The sequence below is a fragment of the Equus przewalskii genome, chromosome 1 (assembly GCF_037783145.1).
Source record: "Equus przewalskii isolate Varuska chromosome 1, EquPr2, whole genome shotgun sequence".
Classification (NCBI taxonomy): domain Eukaryota; kingdom Metazoa; phylum Chordata; class Mammalia; order Perissodactyla; family Equidae; genus Equus; species Equus przewalskii.
The window spans coordinates 82,379,570-82,397,244 of record NC_091831.1 but is presented as its reverse complement, the minus strand read 5'-3'; the positions used below and the strand labels follow the sequence as shown (position 1 = coordinate 82,397,244).

The 17,675-nt window shown below is 51.2% G+C and overlaps 1 protein-coding gene across 6 annotated transcripts in view; it reads right to left on the bottom strand.

Moving 5' to 3' along the window:
* ARHGAP22 (Rho GTPase activating protein 22) overlaps positions 1-17,675 on the bottom strand; it is a 188,242-nt gene that overhangs the window by 86,402 nt on the left and 84,165 nt on the right. For 5 of the 6 annotated variants that reach the window (XM_070615499.1, XM_008517734.2, XM_070615569.1 and 2 more), the window contains one exon: positions 9,176-9,263. In XM_070615499.1, coding sequence (XP_070471600.1) covers positions 9,176-9,263 — 88 coding nt within the window. Of the gene's footprint in view, positions 1-1,664; positions 2,749-9,175; positions 9,264-17,675 lie in introns of those variants that run through there. The other variant, XM_070615576.1, reaches the window with a different exon arrangement.

Sequence of the window (17,675 nt, the reverse complement as noted above, 5' to 3'; positions counted from 1 at the left end):
TAGTGGCTTAGGATGTGGGAGACGCGGAGACTCCGGGCAAGCGGTCTCGGCAGCAGATGCAGGAGTGTTTCTAACAACAGGACCGACGGAGAGGACAGAGGGCAGGGGTGACTTCGGGCCCAGGGCCTGGTGCTGGACAGCCGAGGGTGTGATGGGTCGAGCATGCTCAGCCCTTGGAGAAGCCACATCCCCTGTCTGGGTGCCAGATTTGTGAACGGGATAAGAACACTGATAAGATGTGGACCGAATTCATTCATGACTTGAAGCTCCGAGAGCCAGTGAATTTGCAAGGAGAGATCAATGAGGGGTGCTAGCCGGCTCCATTCACACGCTGCAGCCTAGGACAAGAGAACAGGGTCAAGTCCTGCGTTCACAACCAGAAGCCCACAGCCAGCGCTGGCTGCACGGGCCCGTGATGGGGGCAGGTGCACAGGGCCCCCACTCAGGAGAGCCTACATGAGGACCCAAATGCGCCATGACTGCTGTCCTGAAATTCTGGATAATTTTGTCTTTCAGTCTGTGTTTTGTAGAGAAGTCTGAAGGGTCAGTGGCACATGTGCTGGGGTTTGGAACCTCAGCTCTCCTGTGGTGCTGCATCCTGCAGCCACCTGTCACTAGGGATGCTCCGCCACCTCCTGCCTTCTGGTGCCCCGCACGGCTGTTAACCCTCTCCCCAGCTCCGCCCGGTGACTCCTGTCCCCCACTTTCTGGTGCCTGGTGGAGGCCTCGGCAGGCAGGAGCTGGGGGCACGTACATGAAAGAGTCTCAGGATGGAGCAGGGAGGTGATGGTCCGTGCCCTGGGTTGGCAGCACCAGTGGCAAGGGTGGGGCAGCAGGCTGTAGGAAAGGGAGTTGCCTGGCTGGACTCCCTCACCCAGGATGGGGCACAGCATCTTGGTCCAGTGGCTGGCAGGAGGGAGACCTGGCAGCTGGTGGGGGTGTGCACAGCAACTTGGGGGCCCCTGAGTGCCTGAGAGGGTCTCCTCTTGTCCCATGAGGGAGAGGGCACCATTTAAATAGCAAACAAAAACCACCATGCCTGCTCCTCCCCGGAGACCCACACAAAGTACGGCTACACCTGCTCCCGCATCACAGCACTTCACATCCATTCGTGCGGCCCCCAAGCCCCTCGGTGCCCTCTTCCCAACACAGGGGAGCAGCTCAGAGCCGCAGGGAAGTGGCTCCAGCCTCCTCACCCTGCTGGTGCTGGAGACAGCCCCGTCTGCGTCTGCGTCGGTCCCTCCCAGCACAGTGTCAGAACTTATCACGGCCCAGGATCGCCACCTTCGTTCCAGACTCAGGTGTCCGTGAACACAGCCTTTGAGCTCCTTACTTCCATAGTTGCTCCTCTGCTGTGCTCTGGACCAGCTACACCATTTGTGGGGCCCAGTGCAAAATAAAAATGCAGGGCTCCGTTTTCAAAAAGCAGGAAAAAAGTGTCATCGAAGGTATTAAATATAAAGCTTTTTCCTTTCTTCTGCGAGCACTCTTTCAACCTATCAAAGTGTGGCTCCTGGACCAGCCAGGTCGGCATCACCTGGGAGCGCGTCAGAAATGCAGATTCTCAGGCCTTGCCCCAGAGCGCTGGGTTCAGTAACTTTGGGGATGAGCCCAGCAGTCTGGGTTTTAACAAGCCCTCCGGGGGATCCTGATACACAGGAAAGTTTGAGAACCACTGCTGTGGAGCTAGGATTCGTTTTTGTTTTTAAAGCAACAGACTAAAGAAATTTGAAGTCTGATTTGAAGCTCGCTAGACATGGCAGATAAAAAGGGAGTCGAAAGAGAGAGAGAGGAGGAAGGAAGGGGAGAGGGAGGGAGGGAGGAAAAGAACTCTGTGCTTCCACACATCTTAGTTCACACGACGGTCACAGCTGTCTGGCCAAGGAAGTAGTTTTCTTTCTATTATCAGATGATGAAAAGGAGACTCAGAAAAATTAAGTTATTGGTCCAAGTTCTTGCGATTAGTGAGTGGCAGAGCTGAAGTGTGAATCTAGGTCTGTCTGACCCCAAAGTCTAGGCTTTCCCTCACTTGCCCCCTGGCCCCATATTAAGGGGACTTGCTGAGCACTTGCTCTATGTCAGGCCGTGCACCGAGCCAGCCCCTGCATTGAGGCCTGTGCTGGGCAGTCCTGTCCCTCCAGACACAGGCGGCTGCTGAGCCCTCGAAGTGTGGTGGGCGTAAGTGAGCAGTGGAATTGTTCACTTCATCACAGATGTGGCTTCCGTTCCATCCCTATTGAACAGAGCTGCTCCAGAACGTGATTCTGGCCAAAGGAATGAGCTGCATGCTCCTCCTCAGGGGCGTCTATTTCCAGGGACATGAGTGGGACGTTCCAGCCTCTGGTCCCGTGTTTGGCTGAGAAAGGGGAGGTTAGGGTGAGCCAGACCGCAAAGCAGCGAGTTCCAAGCCGCCGCTCTAGTGCCTGCAGACTCCCCTCCTCTGGGGGGTGGGGAGCTCTGGTGAGCTTCTCATCTAACTTCATTTCTACTCATTCCCATCATCTGGCGCTCTGCAGGCAAACTCGGTGGGGCCGCCTGAGGTCAGGCTGATAGGCAGGCTGGCTGGTACCAGGTGCCGAGACAGGCCGAGATCGGCATCCGCTCAGGAGGCGGCTAATGAGATGAGCGATGCTCTGTGGATGTCAGGGGCGCCGCATCAGTCTCCTTCCACCTAGGAATCTGTGTGTGCTGGCTGTGCTTCAAGGTCAGGCCTCGGAGACAGCAGGCAGCACTTCCATCTGCTCCAAGCTGTAGGCGGACAAGGAGAGGGAGCTGCAAGCTTAGTGCCCAAGCGTGGCTGCAAGGACCCAGCGCAGCCACAAGAAAACTGCTGGAACCCGCTCTTTCTGGGTGACCAGGGCCCGCCCTTTTATCTTACAGATGGGGAAACTGAGACCCGGAGAAGGGAGGAAATCTCATCTAGTTCCCCCTGGTTAGGGGCTGAGCTGGGTCTGGAACCCACTTGAATAGGCCCCAAAGGCGCAGAAGTTGTGCATGATCAGAGCCCCTTGCTTGAGAACTTGGCACATGAGCTGGTAGCTGCACAGAATCAGGGCTCGGCTTTGAGTGGCCAGGCTTCTGAGTCGCCTTGGCCAGGGGTCCCTGTGAGCAGGGCCTCTTGTCTGGTTCCTCCCGTGGCAGAGGGCTCTTGTGTGTGGACACTGGCGGGGGCGAGGGTGGGGTGGTGAAGATGAGCGGCAGTGCCCCCTCACCTCCCGCCCGGTCTTTGCCACCCGCCATCATTAACCCCAGTGCTCTTTCTAACGTACGGTGTTGCTTTTCAGCATCCCTCCTGCCAGCAGAAGACTTTCAACGACTGAAAGTCTGTCCAGCATCGGAGGCCCTCCCGGACCTGGCTTTCCAGCTTGGTCCTCCACCCCATGGGTCTCAATACACTGTACTTCTCCAGGTCGCTGTGCCTTTGGGAGCTCTACCCTTCCTCTTGGACGTCTCTGGGGATGTCCTTCTCCTGTTTGCCCATCTGGATAATTTTTACTTTACCGTTGAGCCTTAGCTTGAGTGAAACCTTCCCTAACCACCCAGCCAACGCCCCCTCCCTACTCCGGGCTCTCAGCCATGGGGACGCCTCTATCAGAGCACTTATCACCCAGCACTGGGATTGTTTACTTACAGGTACCAGCTCAGCAGTAACGGTGTTGTTATTATTAATAAGGATAAACAGAGATTGTAGGGAGGAGGGGAGAGTATAAAAGCATCAGGCCCCGACTGCGAGCCAGACACTGCATCCTCACTGAACCCCAGTCGCTGGGCTGCATTATTGTCTTATAAGTGATGCAACAGAGGCACGGGGACACTCAGTGACTTGTCCAAACCCACAAAGGGCCTGGGTGGCAGGGCCGGGCTTCTGTGCGGGATCTCCCTGACTCCTGGAGAGACAGGCAGTTGGACACCAGCTAGCGCCAGATGCTTCTGGACGGGGCGGGGGTGGGGGGGTGGGGGCCCGCTGGGCGAGTGCAGAAGACAGGTGCCAAAGGGAGATGGTGCCTGGGCTGGGCCTCCCACCTCTCCCCTGGAAGCTTCCTTTCTGTCTGTGGATGCCGGTCCACCCCTGGGGAGCATCTGTGCCCCTGGCACGCTTGGGTACAACTGCCCCCGCCTCCCTGAGTTCCATGGGGAGCTATTGCTCCTACCTCAGCCCCCATCTCCCGGTTGGAGCCACAAACCTGAACTCAAAGCCATCTGCCTGAGGTTCTACTGCCCACAGGTGCCCACCCAGTGTTTGGAGGGGAGGGAGTGGCCCAGGAGCCTGTGGGAGAGAGAGTGCCGGCAGGCCTTGGAACCAGCGGCTTCCACCAGAGCCTCCAGCACTTTCTCTTGAGAAATATGGTCTGCGGGCCTGAAGCAGACGGGCTTCTGAGATGGGAACGGGGCCAGCCGTTTATAGGCTTCAGGTCTTCCTGCTGCTCACCAAGACAGCACTCCCCGGCTCCTCTCCTCCCTCCCACTCGTGCTGAAAGCCCTGAAAGCTGGCACTCCCAGGAAGAAATGCGCCTCGAAGGGCACCCCATCCTGGGCCCGGGGCGGCTCTGCGGAAAGGGCCAAGGACAGCGATGTGACAGCCCCACAAAAACAGAACCACGGACTGTGTCTGGTGTGGTGCACATTTGAGACGGCCACCCGTCACCTCCCTCCCTCCCAGAAGGTTCCTGAGTCCTTTGGGGGCTCCTTGCTCCCACTGTCTGAAGCCTTGCTGAGCTGTCTGTCCAGCACTGGAGTGGATGGCCTTTCCTCACCTCCCCCGCCAGTGTTGCCAGCCCTAAACACAGCCACTGAGACTTCAGCCTTGAGCAAGCGACACCAGGATGGAGAAGTCTGCTGGGATTCAGCCTTCCCAGCACAGAGCAATGACCCACTGTCCGTTCCTGCCTCTGGGACCCCCAAGCAGCCCTACTGCCTGCCCCTTCCACGCAGGTCTCCAGCTTCTGGATGATTCTGTGTGCCCCCATAGCCTCTGGCCAATTCCACCTTCACCTGAGCTGGCCAGAGCTGGCTTCTGCTACCTGCAATCGAGACTCTGGAAAGACACTCCCAGCAACGGACAAGACGTCATAGTCCTGTGGTTACTGGCCAGAAAGACTAGGGCTCCCGTCTCAATTCCTCTAGTCAACTGACCTGCCTCCCTTTGGTAGCATGATGCTAAAACAGGAAGAAGGATGTTGGCAATGAGTTATGCTGCTTTATTGGTTACTAATCAATAAAGGTAGGATGGGATGCTTGTCCCACCAAACACCAGCATCTCATGGGTTTAGCAGCTATTTTTGTCCAGAGCGCCAGCGCAGGCCCCTCCACTCCTTGCCCACCCCTTTGGCTTTAGAGGGAGGCCTCAGCACAGCCTGGGGCCAGATGCCTGCATTGCCAAGGAGTGAGGGTCTCAGAGGCCAAAAGAATCAAGTCTTCGAGGGGCAGTTGCAAAGAGCTGGGAGGGGGCGGGTTTGCCAGGGAAAATTCTGGTCACCATTACAATGCGTGTGGGGCTTTCCCACACCACCAAGCAATTCTCGGACAATAGCTGGGGTCCTACAATTTGACTCGATTTTGACACCATCTACTGGGAGATAGCATCAGACCCCACAGGTTAAATGCTCAGTCCTCCAAGACGGCCCCCCACCAGATGTCAACGGCAAGTCCAGGTTGTCATCTGTGCTTCTGACCAAGCAGCTATAGATCAGAGGGTCCAACAACCGCCCCCTCCCTGGGTTTGATGACTTTGCTAGAGCAAGTCACAGAACTCAGGGAAATATTTTGCTTCCAGATAACCAATTTATTATAAAAGGCTATAACTCAGGAACAGCCAGATGGAAGAGATGCACAAGGCAAGGTACGTGGGGAGGGACTCAAAACCCCCATGTCCTCTTCGAGCACGACACTCTGCCTGAACCTCCACAAGCTCACCGGCTCAGAAGCTCTCTGAACCCTTATCAGTGGATCAATCGATGAAATCATTGGCCATTGGCGAATGAATCGACCTCCAGCCCCTCTCCCCTCCCCGGAGGTCTGGGGGGTGGGACTGAAAGTTTCGACCCTCTAATCACACGCTTAGCTCCACTGGCAACCAGCCCCATTCTTAGGTGTGGTCCAAAAGCCACCTCATTAACATGACAAAAGACACCTTGATCGCTCTCATCGTTTAGGAAATTCCAAGGGTTTTAGAAGCTCTGCGCAGGAAATAGGGACAAAGACCAAATATCTATTTCTTCTTATAAATCACAATATCGCACCAGGCAGCAAACTGCCCCGACAGGAGAAGAGGTCCAGGTAGGAAGCAGGCCCAGTGTCCTTGAGTCCCAGCCCCTTCCTGAGGCCTGGCTGCCTCCGGCCTGTTGGGAGCCAGCCTCAGCGTGCTGGTGGAGAGCGCGGCTCCAGGGTCAGAGCTGGCTCAAGCTGCAGCTGCCTGACTTGGGGGCTGTGGGAGCCCAGCAAGAATCAGAGGTGTGGCGGGACTGCGATGGCAGGAGTGCAGCATGGCCTGTCGAGGGACTGGCAGGGCTCCCCACAAGGTGGCACTCACAGTATAATTCTTCCTCATAGGTTTAATTCTATCCTGATTAGAAATTGTGATTTTTTCCACTGTTGAAGAGCACAACCAGAGCAATGACTCCAAATTCATGCAGCTGACCTTATGCATTATCATATGTGGGTTTCTATCACGTTTCCAGGCGTTGTCAAGTTTCCCCTCTCTGGGTACTGGTGTGGCAGACATGCGCCCCCACCTGGCCTCCTGGGTCAGAAAGATGCGTCCAGGAGAGGCGAGTGAGTCTCCACAGGCTGACTGAACCCGTCACTGCCTGCCCCAGACCCGCTTTCCCTGAGCAGCCTCACACCTGCCGGCCCCCCGCCCCCTGCCCCCCACGACCTTCAGGAGCGGCTACACGTGCAAAAGCAAGAGGACAGGGATGGCAGTTCTGGGGGCCTGTGCGGATCTGGTGCTCAGACCTCTGCTGCGCTTGGGGTAAAGGGGTACAGGGAGCTTTCCTTCTTGTAACTGTGTCCCTAACCCTCCAGGGCCCAGTGGGGAAGATGCTAAAACCTGCACGCAGTGCCTGTGTGGGAGGGCCGCTGGAGTGTGTTGCTGTGGAAGTCAGACCGCCTGGGTACAGGCCTGACCCTACTGCTGTCTAGCTAGGTGTCCTTGGACAAGTCCTCTCCTTTCTAACCCCCAGTGAACTTTTTTTTATAAAACAGGCGTAAAAGTACCCCCTACCTTAGAGGGATGTTTTGAGTATGGCTGTAGGCAGAGTAATGGCCCCACAAAGACGTCTTGGTCCTAATCTCCGAACCTGCGAATATGCTACCCAACATGGGTCTTCTTTCCCCCAGAGTCAGGAAATCCTTGCAAATAGCCCTGACCCACACAAAGAGAATGCACACTGGTGATTCTCCCCGTCTGGTCCTCGAGGCAGGTGCTCAGAGCCTTTCTGGGTTGATGGCTAGGGCGTGTTGACCTTCACCTTTCAGTTCTGGCCTCGCCTCACGCCTCCCCAACTCCTGGGCCCGGGGACCCTGGCCTCTCCCCCAGCGCTTCCTTGCACTGCCCAGCTCACCTTCCCGCAGATGCAGGGCCTGTCTCCCTCACTGCCCTTCTTCATTTCTTCCCTACCTTCCTCGCAGAAGCCTTTACTCCTGCTCCATAGTCAACCAGGCCTCCATTTCCCCTCTATACCCTGGGAGCCCTCTGCTGCCACCTTCTGCGTACTTTGAGTACCAAGATTCTTGCATCGATAAAGTAGCTAAGTAGGAAACACCCAAATGAAGCCATGGGGACTGACTTTAGCATGTGGGGCACGGAGTTGGGAGGGTCTCCCTGCATTAGTCTTCCGCCTGTGCTTCCTGGAATTGCCAGTATGGACAGAGCAAAAGCGAACACAGCCCTGCCCCAGGGCATTTGCTCGCTCCCACTCCCAATGGGCGGCTGCTTGCTGACCTGAGCCTGGACTGCTCCACGCCTCAGGGTACAGCCGATAACCAGGTCACCTGGTCATCACATCATCTGAGGCTGCACCTACTGGCTCCCAGACCCCAGGGACGCCCGAGCACGCTCAGTTCACAGCCACCACCTTCCCTATGGAACTCTAAATGTGGCCAGCACACTGGTAGGACGCACGACCAGCTGCCTGTAGCCGACACTCTTGGGGCCCTGCCCAGACCCCGTGGGCACTCCCTGTTCTCACTCACGCCCACCACGGCCTCTTTCCTCCAGCACCTGCACATCTCCCCGGAGACCATCTCTGTCTGCAGGGTGCTTGGCCATGGCAGGGCAGGCGGGAGATGCGAGTCAGCGCCCCAGGGAGCAGATCTCAAGTAATGGCTGGCAGAAGTGGGTAGGTACCTCCAGCCTCCTCGATCCTTGGTGAGACACCCCTGAAGCCTGTTCCTCACATTCTCCAGAAGTCCCCACTGGAAATGAGCCCTAGGGCCACAGCAGCAGCCAGCTCAGGAGCTCACCCTGACCAGCTCTCTTCCCTTCCCCCTGCTTCGATTTTCGGGAATCACCTCCGTATGTGTAAACTGCTCAGATCCTTGTCTCAGGCTCTGCTTTGGGGGCAGGTCAAGCTTATAAAACACCCCTTGACTGCAGAAGCTGGCCCTTCTCTACGCAGACTGGCTCACCTGCATAAGACACAGTCACTTAATTCAATGACGATCACATTTGAAAACTGGGAACCGTACCAAAGTTTTTTGTAACTGCTAACATGATAGTGGTTCTTTGGCTTAAATGATTTCCCTTCCTCCCGCCACATTGCAGTTCTCTGTTTGGGGCTTCGTGATGAAGCTGATTTTGATGCTGTCAATCTGCGCTAGCGGTTTCCTCTGGAAATGCTGGCACGTGACCCAGATGCTGCGTTTGGACCTTCACCCTGAGGCGTCCCCATTGATCGGTTTCTTCCGCGGTGTTATTGTGAATTTAAAAATCCACATTTGCCTCTCACCAAAAAGCTAACTATGTGGATAATTGATTGCATTTTCTAATCTCCCCCCAAATTTGAAATATCCTCTAGATTTGGACCAAATTCTAGAATTGCGCTTTGAGATAGTGCTGGCGGCCCTGCAGGGAGGAGTGTCCTGAAGGAGCCTTGCCCTTCCCAGGCCAGAGGTACAGTGATGCCTCCGGCAGGGACCCCAGGCCAACCCCAGAGCTGACAGGTGCTCAGCCTACCTGGGCTGATCTCGAAGCGGTGCTTTCCTGGGTCCTCGGGGCCCGGAAGGAGTTCGGTCACCTGGGTCCCTTGTAGAGAAATAAATCCCTAAGTGGAGAAACAAACACAGGGGCATGAGATGGCTGAGAAAGGGCTCTTGGGATCGGGCTCCTGCAGAGCAGAGGGTGGGGTGGTGGGGTCAGCGGCCCAGCCCCCCAGGCCCTGGCTGGGCAGGGTGGGTGCCCAGGAGCAGGGCAGGCCTCCTGTCCACAGCAGGGGCCAGGTGCAGACGAGGCCCTGCATGGGGTCCCTGGTGGAGGGGGCAGCACTGTGGTCTGTGCACATGGCTGGAGGAGCTCTGCCTACGGGCGATGCCAAGATGCCCGGAGTTAAGGTGTGGAAATGCAAGTCTGGAGCAGACGGAAAGGTTGTCATCATTCAGGGCCCCACCCCCACCCCGTTCCAACGCGCCCATCTGCAGCCTTTCTGGGGCACAAGTTTTGGCTGTAGACTGTCAGGGAGAGGATGGCTGGCACTCCGGGGCTGGTTTCCCAGGTATAACTGTCCCTGAGGCCACCCAGGGGAAACGATCAAAAGATCTGTGTGAGTCCAGTTCTGCCCCCTCCTGGCTGGGTGGGATTTCATCTCTTTACCTGTTAAATGGGAGTCACCTCCCACACAGGAGGTACCCAGCACGGATAGCGCCATGTGCCTTGTATAGCTGCGTGTGTACAGCCGTGTTGTAACCACAGGCCCATTAGAGACAGTTCGAAAAGGCCCCATCCCTTATCAACAGAATGATTAAGAATTGTCTTTCAGAAAATTTGCAAAGTCACGCAGCCAGAGCGTGCACAGAGGAAGAAATCGTGAACTGAAATGATGGCGGAACCACAGGGTGTCCTCCCCACGGAACCAAAGGACCAGGACAGGACCGGGACTTAAAAGTCAGGCTCGTATCGGCAGCGAGGGGCCCGCCATTCAGGAAGATCTGTGTTCAGAGTCCTTCCCCACCTTGCCATAAGTGTTTAGAACCCCATCCTAAACGTTCAGAGCCTCACCAGACATGCTTGGAGCTCACCAATCACAACCGGGCCTGCCAGCCTTTCCGTGTGCCAGCCTGTTCTCCCTACCCTCTTACATTTTGCCCCAAATCCTGAATCAGGGAGGCAGATCTGAGCGGGTATGCCCCTGTCTTCTAGCAGATGGATCTCACAAAATAAAGCTACATTTCTTCTCCCAAAAGCTGATGCCATAATAACTGGCTTTTCTTATGTGCATTGGGCAGGAGAAAGCTATCTGTGCGGTAACTATGTGTCGCTTAACGACCTGATCACGTTCCGAGAAACATTGTCAGGTGATTTCATCATGGTGCAAACATAGAGTGCACTTACACAAACCGAGACGGTATAGCCCACTACACACCTAGGCTCTGTGGTACTGATATGGGACCACCGTTGTGTATGTCGTCTGACCTTGATGCAAACGTTGTTATGTGGCACGTGAGCGTACATGACAGAAGGTGGGCCCTACCTGCTCTCTAATGCTGAAATCTGGCCTGGAGTGTAAAGTGCAGCAAAAGAGGATGGAATGTAAGGATGGACAGACTGGCTTTGAGTCCCAGCCTTGCACTTCCACGCTGTGTGACCTCAGGCAAACCACTTAACGTCTCTGAACCTCAGTTTCCACATCTGTACAATGGGGCAGAAAATCCCACTTCTCAGGGCCACTGAGATGCCAGATTCCTGCTCTAGGTGAGGTGCTGTCATAACCACCTTGACTCACCCTTTCCCCACCCATCAGGCTAGGCAGAGGCTCCTTTGTCCCCCTTCAGTGTTAGTGACTGATCTCTGCTGATCCCTTCTTCATTTTGTTCATGCTCAGATTTGCTCAACTTGGACTGTTTGTGGCTCTGACTACACATTTTTGGTTCTTATCATGGGAAACCCATTTTAAACTCCATCCTTACTGCCTAACTGCTTGGGTTCAAATCCTAGCTCAGCTCCTTACTGGCTGTGTGACCTTAGGCAAATTGCTTAACCTCTCTGTACAAACTCCTGAGTTCCCTACCGGTGAAATAGGAAAATTAATAGTACTTGGTGGGGCTCTCGCGAGCAGTAAATGAATTAGTACTTGGGAAGTCCTTAGAGCATGCCTTGCACACAACGAAACCTGTGTGTTTGCCACGCTGGGTGGGGGAACAGCATCCCTGCATCTGCCCTTGCCCAGGTGAGGGGTGTGGTCATCTGCTTTATCCACATGGCCTCCAGCCCCCCATCCATGCATGCTCACGAGCGCTCCTCTCCCCACCCCCATCTTTTCCAGGCAATTCCTAGCTTTGACAGGGTGACGGAAGCCTCCACCTGGCTGCTGGGGTCCTGTGGTGCAAGGACCCTGGAAATGCCTTTTCTCATTTAAGCAACGTAAAGGCAGAGCTATGTCTTTACCCACAGATGCTTGCTTTAGAGAAATTACAGCAATAAACCAGAACCAGCTGGTAATCGTAACTGAATTAACAGTTACTTCCTCCCAGGGAAGATGGAGTTTCGGGGAATAAATCAGGAAAACAGCCGTGGGATGGGGACCATGCTCGCTGGAAGGCGTGGACGAGATCCTTCACTGGCTAATGGGATGGGTCCCTGGTGTTTGCTATTTGGGTAACTTCTCTGCATAATTCTGGGTACTTTGCTTTTTTCCTCTGTGCCTCAATATCTGTCATCCATAAAATGGGAGTAACAAAAGTGACACCGTCATTACTTTCTACTCCAGCTAAATGGCAAAACAGTTACTGTTTATGGAGCTTGTACCATATTCCTGGCTCTTTGTCTAAATCGTTGGATTTAATCTTTCTAGAGGCCCCATGGGAGTAGCAACTACTATTCCCATCTTCCTGGATGAGCAGATGGAGGTCAGAGAGGTGAAGCCACCAGCCTGTTGGCCCACTGCTAGCCAGGGGATCTGGGATGTGCACCCGGGTGTGCCTGATGCCGGAGCACTTTGTCCCGCCATGTGTGTGACAGCAGCTGTCAGCTGAATTTGTGTGCCAGAAGCCGCTGCAAATAGCCAGGCTGGGACTCTGGGACCCATGGCCCACCTCTCACTCAGGGGAATCCAGTGTGGCCCCCACCACTGCAGGGGGCCCTCCGAACTGGCTTTCAGCTGCCCAGATCTGTCCTGCCTCCCACAGCTCAAGAGCACAGCTTTGATCTCAGCCTTTTGCTCAGGCAGAGCGGTGGGGAGGTTGCAGGGGAGGGTGTTTGGGGGCTGGGGGAGCGGGAGAGGGGAGAGAAGGGCAGGGGAGCAGAGAGAGTCTGCTCTCCCATTCCCCATAGGACATTTGCTAAGGCTGTGATGAAAAAACACGCATGAAGCGTCCGGCTGAAGCGCTCGGCTCAACCTCGAGTGGGCTTCAGCTTCATCCCAGGGCTGTTCACACATGGAGCACTGGTCCAGGGGTGTGGTGGGTAAAGGTTAACAACAGGCTCTGTGAAAACAATAAGGCTGTCTGGTTTGTAGTGTTTGCCAACTTCTGTGATATAAACACCCGCCATTGCTGATTTCACAAAGCCATCGAACTTGGAGCTGGGAAGAAACACACCATCGTGCTTCCACCACACAGATCCGACGGAGGTCAATAACCTCAAGAACACGGGTAAAGGAAGACAGTCAGGGAATGATACCTTCTGAGTACTCATTACCTTTGTTTTTAATATAATTTATTTAATTGTAGGTTTGTATGATTTAATTTCTCATAATGGAAGTGTTTAATAACTGGCCGGCCAGCATAGCACCGGACCCACCCATGATTCTATTGGTCTGGAGAGAGTAGGAGAATTTGCAATTCTGCCCAGTTTTCTGATGCTGCTGGCCCTGGGGAATACACTTTGAGAACCACTGGTCTAGGGGTACTTAGAGAAAGTGGACAAAGGCGAGAGCCTTTTCCATGAGCTTACTCAGCATCTCCGTTCCATCAAGTGTAAAATGAGGATAAAAATCGTATCTATATCACGAGGCTGATGTGAGCATTAAACGATTCTGTATCTGCCTACTGGCCTTGGAGAGCCCGGTCTTGGCTGAGCTGCCGTGCCTTGGATGCACACAGGTCAGAAGGACGAGGAGTACTTGCCTCCAGCCCCTCAGACAGTGTCCTAGACTAGGGAGTCTGGGATTTCCTGGGGGAGCCCAAAGTGAGTGTTAGCACTCTAGACGGGGCCGGCTGGCCTCCTGGCTGCAGTGCCTGGGGAGGGACCAGGCACACCATTTGCACCTAGAATTGCAGAGATGGGCACCTGCATGCAGAGAGTGTGCCAACCCCAGGCACCCAACAGGTTCTTACAAAGGTTGGTCCCCTCCCTCCTCCCTGTAGGTCTGAGCTCATGTGCATTTGCTCTGTTTTGCTATTTACTCAGGCTGCACATCTAAGTTTGTCCTGAGAGGCTGCAGCTGACTTAATTCCTCGCTAGCTCCACACCAGTGCTGTCCATTGGTGGGTAAGGGACGTGCCATTATTTCTGCATGTAGCATGGGCTCCATTCCTGGGCCTGCTGCCATCTCACCATAGCTCCCCGCCTGACCATTGTGAATGTGCCAGCCAGTGGGGGTCCAAGGGCAGCAGGTAGAGCCCCCAGCCCCAAGCTCCAGAAACTCCTTTGCTCAGAGAGCAAACCTCTGGGAGATGAGTAAGGCATGCCCAGCTCTCTCTTGGGAGAGAGTATATTTCTTATATTAGTGTCAAATTAGGAGGTTTATTCAAAAAGGATAATTTCTAAAGCATATTAAAAATGCAGGCTCTAGGAATGCTGCAGGCAGAGTGGAAGCAGCCTCTTGGTGAGCCTTGCTCCGTCTGGCTTGTCTAAGTCCAGCAACAGGGAACCAAGGATGCAGTGCAACCCTCAGAGGCTGGGGAAGATGCTCAGAATCCAGAGAGCTCCTGAGGTCAGATTCTGTATGCATTAGTTACCTACGGCTACATAATGAATTACCCCCAAATTTAGCGGCTTAAGACAACAATAAACATTCCTTCTCTTACAGGGTTTCTGTAGGTCAGGAATTCTGGAGTAGCTTAGTGAGGTGTTTCTATCTTGGGGTCTTTTAGGAAGTGACAGTTAAAACGTTGAGGGGGCTACAGATATCCAACAGCTTGAGTGAGGCCACAGGATATGCTCCCTCAATGGCCTCCTAGATGGCTCCCTCAATGGAGGATGGAAAAAAAGACCCAAACCAAATTTCTAGAGATGAAAAGTACAATGTGTGAATGAAAAATACAGTGGACAGTATTAACAGCAGGTTCGACACTGCAGATGAAAAGATTAGAGAGCTTGAAAACATAGTGAGAGAAATGACTCAAAATGAAGCACACAGAGAAAAGAGAATTAAAAAAAAATGAATGGAGCATCAGTGAGATGTGGGGCAACTTCAAGTAGCCTAATATATGTTGGAGTCCCTGTAAAAGGTAAGAGGGACTGAAAAATACTTGGAGAAGTAATGGCTGAAAGTTTTCCAAATTTATGAACATAAATAAACCCACAGAACCAAGAAGCCTAATGAGCCCCAAGCACCAAGAAACATGAAGAAACGTACATGAAGCCATATCAGAATCAAATGACTCAAACCCAATTATGGAAAGAAACCCTTAAAAGTAGCCCAGGGAAAATGATACACCATATATAGAGGAGCAAAGGTGAGGATTACAGCAGATTTCTTGTTAGAAACAATGCTAGGGAGAAGATGGTGGAGCAGCATCTCTAAAGTATAGGAAGAAAAATCTGTCAACCCAGTATTCTGAATCCAGTGAAAATATTCCTCAAGAATGAGGGCTAAGGAGAGTCCTTTCAAGATATACAAAAGCTAACATAATGCGTCAGCAGCAGACACACACTACAAGAACCGTTAAAGATAATCAGGCAGAAGGCAAATGATATTAGATTGAAATAAGGATTTACCCAAAGGAATGATGATTACTCAAAGTTGTAACTTATGAATAAATAGATAAGATTTTAAATTACTAAGTGTCTTTCAAAAATAATTGACTATTTAAGTGAAAAGAATAGTAGTATAGTGTACGGCTTATGCCATTGACATGTGTATCAATGATAGCACAAAAGATAGGAGGGGACAAATGGAAGTATACTGTTGTAACTTTCTTACACCACATACAAGATGACATGATCTCTTTTGAAGGCAGACCATGAAAACTTGAAGCTGTATACTAAAACCCCAAAGCAACCCCTAAAATCATGAAATAAAATGTTAAAGCTGATAAGCCAGCAAAGAAGATAAAATGGAATAAAAAAATTTTGATTAATACAAAAGAAGGCAGAAAAAGAGAGGAAAAAAGATAAGACAAATAGGAAACAAATAGCAAGATGATATAAACTTAACCATATTAACAATTACATTAAATGAAAATGATCTAAATATCCCCAATTAAAAGGCAGAGATTGCCATACTGAACAAAAAAACTAAAGCTGAAGTGGTTATATTAATATCAGAAAAAAGAGATTTTAGGCCAAAGAATATCACCAGTGATACAGAAGACCATTTCATAACAATAAAGGGTCAATTAATTAAAAGAACACAGTGTTCTTAAAAGTTTATGCACCTAACAACAGAGCTCCAAAATACGTGAGTCAAAAACTGATAGAACTTCAAGGAGAGATAGAAGATAAACAATTACAGTAAGAAAAATTTCAATATCTCTTCATCAATAACTGATAGAACAAGTAGATAAAAAAATCAGCAAGGATACAGATGACCTGAAAAAGTACTATCAACTGACTTGACCTACTGCTCCCCCCTGCAACCGCAGAATATACACTCTCTCCAAATGTGCACGAAACCTTTACTAAGAGGGCCAGAAACAAGGCTCAATAAATGGAAAAGAATTCAGATACAACATTCGTTCTCTGACCACAATGGAATTAAGCTGGAAATCAAGAACAAAGATTTCCGGAAAATCCCCAAATATTTGGAAACCAATCAACACCCTTGTAAATAATCCATAGATCAAAGAAGACATCAAAAAGAAAAAATTAAAAAGTTCTTTGAACTGGATAAAAATGAAAACACAACATGTAAAATTATGTGAGATGCTTCTAAAGGAGTAGTGTGGGGGTAAATTATAGACGCAGTGCTGACATTAGAAAAGAAGAAAGCAGAGGACGTGAACTGACATTTTTCCAAAGAAGATATACAGATGGCCAATAGGCACATGAAAAGACATTCAACATCACTGATCATCAGGGAAATGCAAATCAAAACTATGCTAAGATATCACCTTACACCTGTTAGCATGGCTACAATCCTCAAGACAAAAAAGAACTAATGTTGGAGAAGATGTGGAAAAAAGGGAACCCTCATATACTGCTGGTGGGAAGGCAAACTGGTGCAGACACTATGGAAAACAGTATGGAGATTCCTCAAAAAATTAAAAATAGAAATGCCACACGACCCAGCTTCTTACTACTGGGTATTTATCCAAAGAACTTGAAATCAGCAATTCAAAGAGACTCATGCACCCCTATGTTCATTGCAGCATTATTCACAATAGCCAAGACGTGGAAGTAACCCAAGTGCCCATGAACTGATGAGTGGATAAAGAAGATGTGGTGTACATATATAACGGGATACTATTCAGCCATAAAAAAGACAAAATCATCCCATTTGCAACAACATGGATGGACCTTGAGGGTATTATATTAAGCAAAATAAGCCAGACAGAGAAAGACAAACACTGTATGATTTCACTCATATATGGAAGATAAACAAATACACAGAGAGAACTGTTTAGTAGTTACCAGGGGGTGGGGGTTGGGGGATGGGCATAAGGGGTGAAAGGGAGCACTTATATGGTGACTGACAAATAATAATATACAATGGAAACTTCACAATGTTATAAACTATATGACCTCATAAAAAAAAAAGAAAACAAGAGGGGCCAGCCTGGTGGCACAGCAGTTAAATGTGCACATTCTGCTTCTTGGTGGCCCGGGGTTCACCAGTTTGGATCCCATGTGTGGACACAGCACTGCTTGGCAAGCCATGCTGTGGTAGGCGTCCCACATATAAAGTAGAGGAAGATGGGCATGGATGTTAGCTCAGGGCCAGTCTTCCTCAGCAAAAAGAGGAGGATTGGCAGCAGTTAGCTCAGGGCTAATCTTCCTCAAAAAAAAAAAAAAAAAAAGAGAAAAGAAAACAAGAAAGGCCTCGAATCAGGGACCTCAGCTTCCACCTTAAGAAACTACACAAAGAAGAGCAAGTAAAACTCAAAGAAAAAGAAAGAAAAAATAAAGACCAGAGCAGCTATAAATAGAATGGAAAATTAAAAAATAATAGAGAAAGATCAATGAAACCAAAAGCTGCTTCTTTGAGAAGATCAATAAAATTGATAAGCCTCTAGGCAGGCGAATCAGGGAAAAAAGGGAGATGATAAATTAGCAATAGCAGAAATGAGACAGGTGACATCACTACTGAGTCTTCAGACATTAAAAGAATAAGAAGAACATTATGCTGGTAAATTCGGCA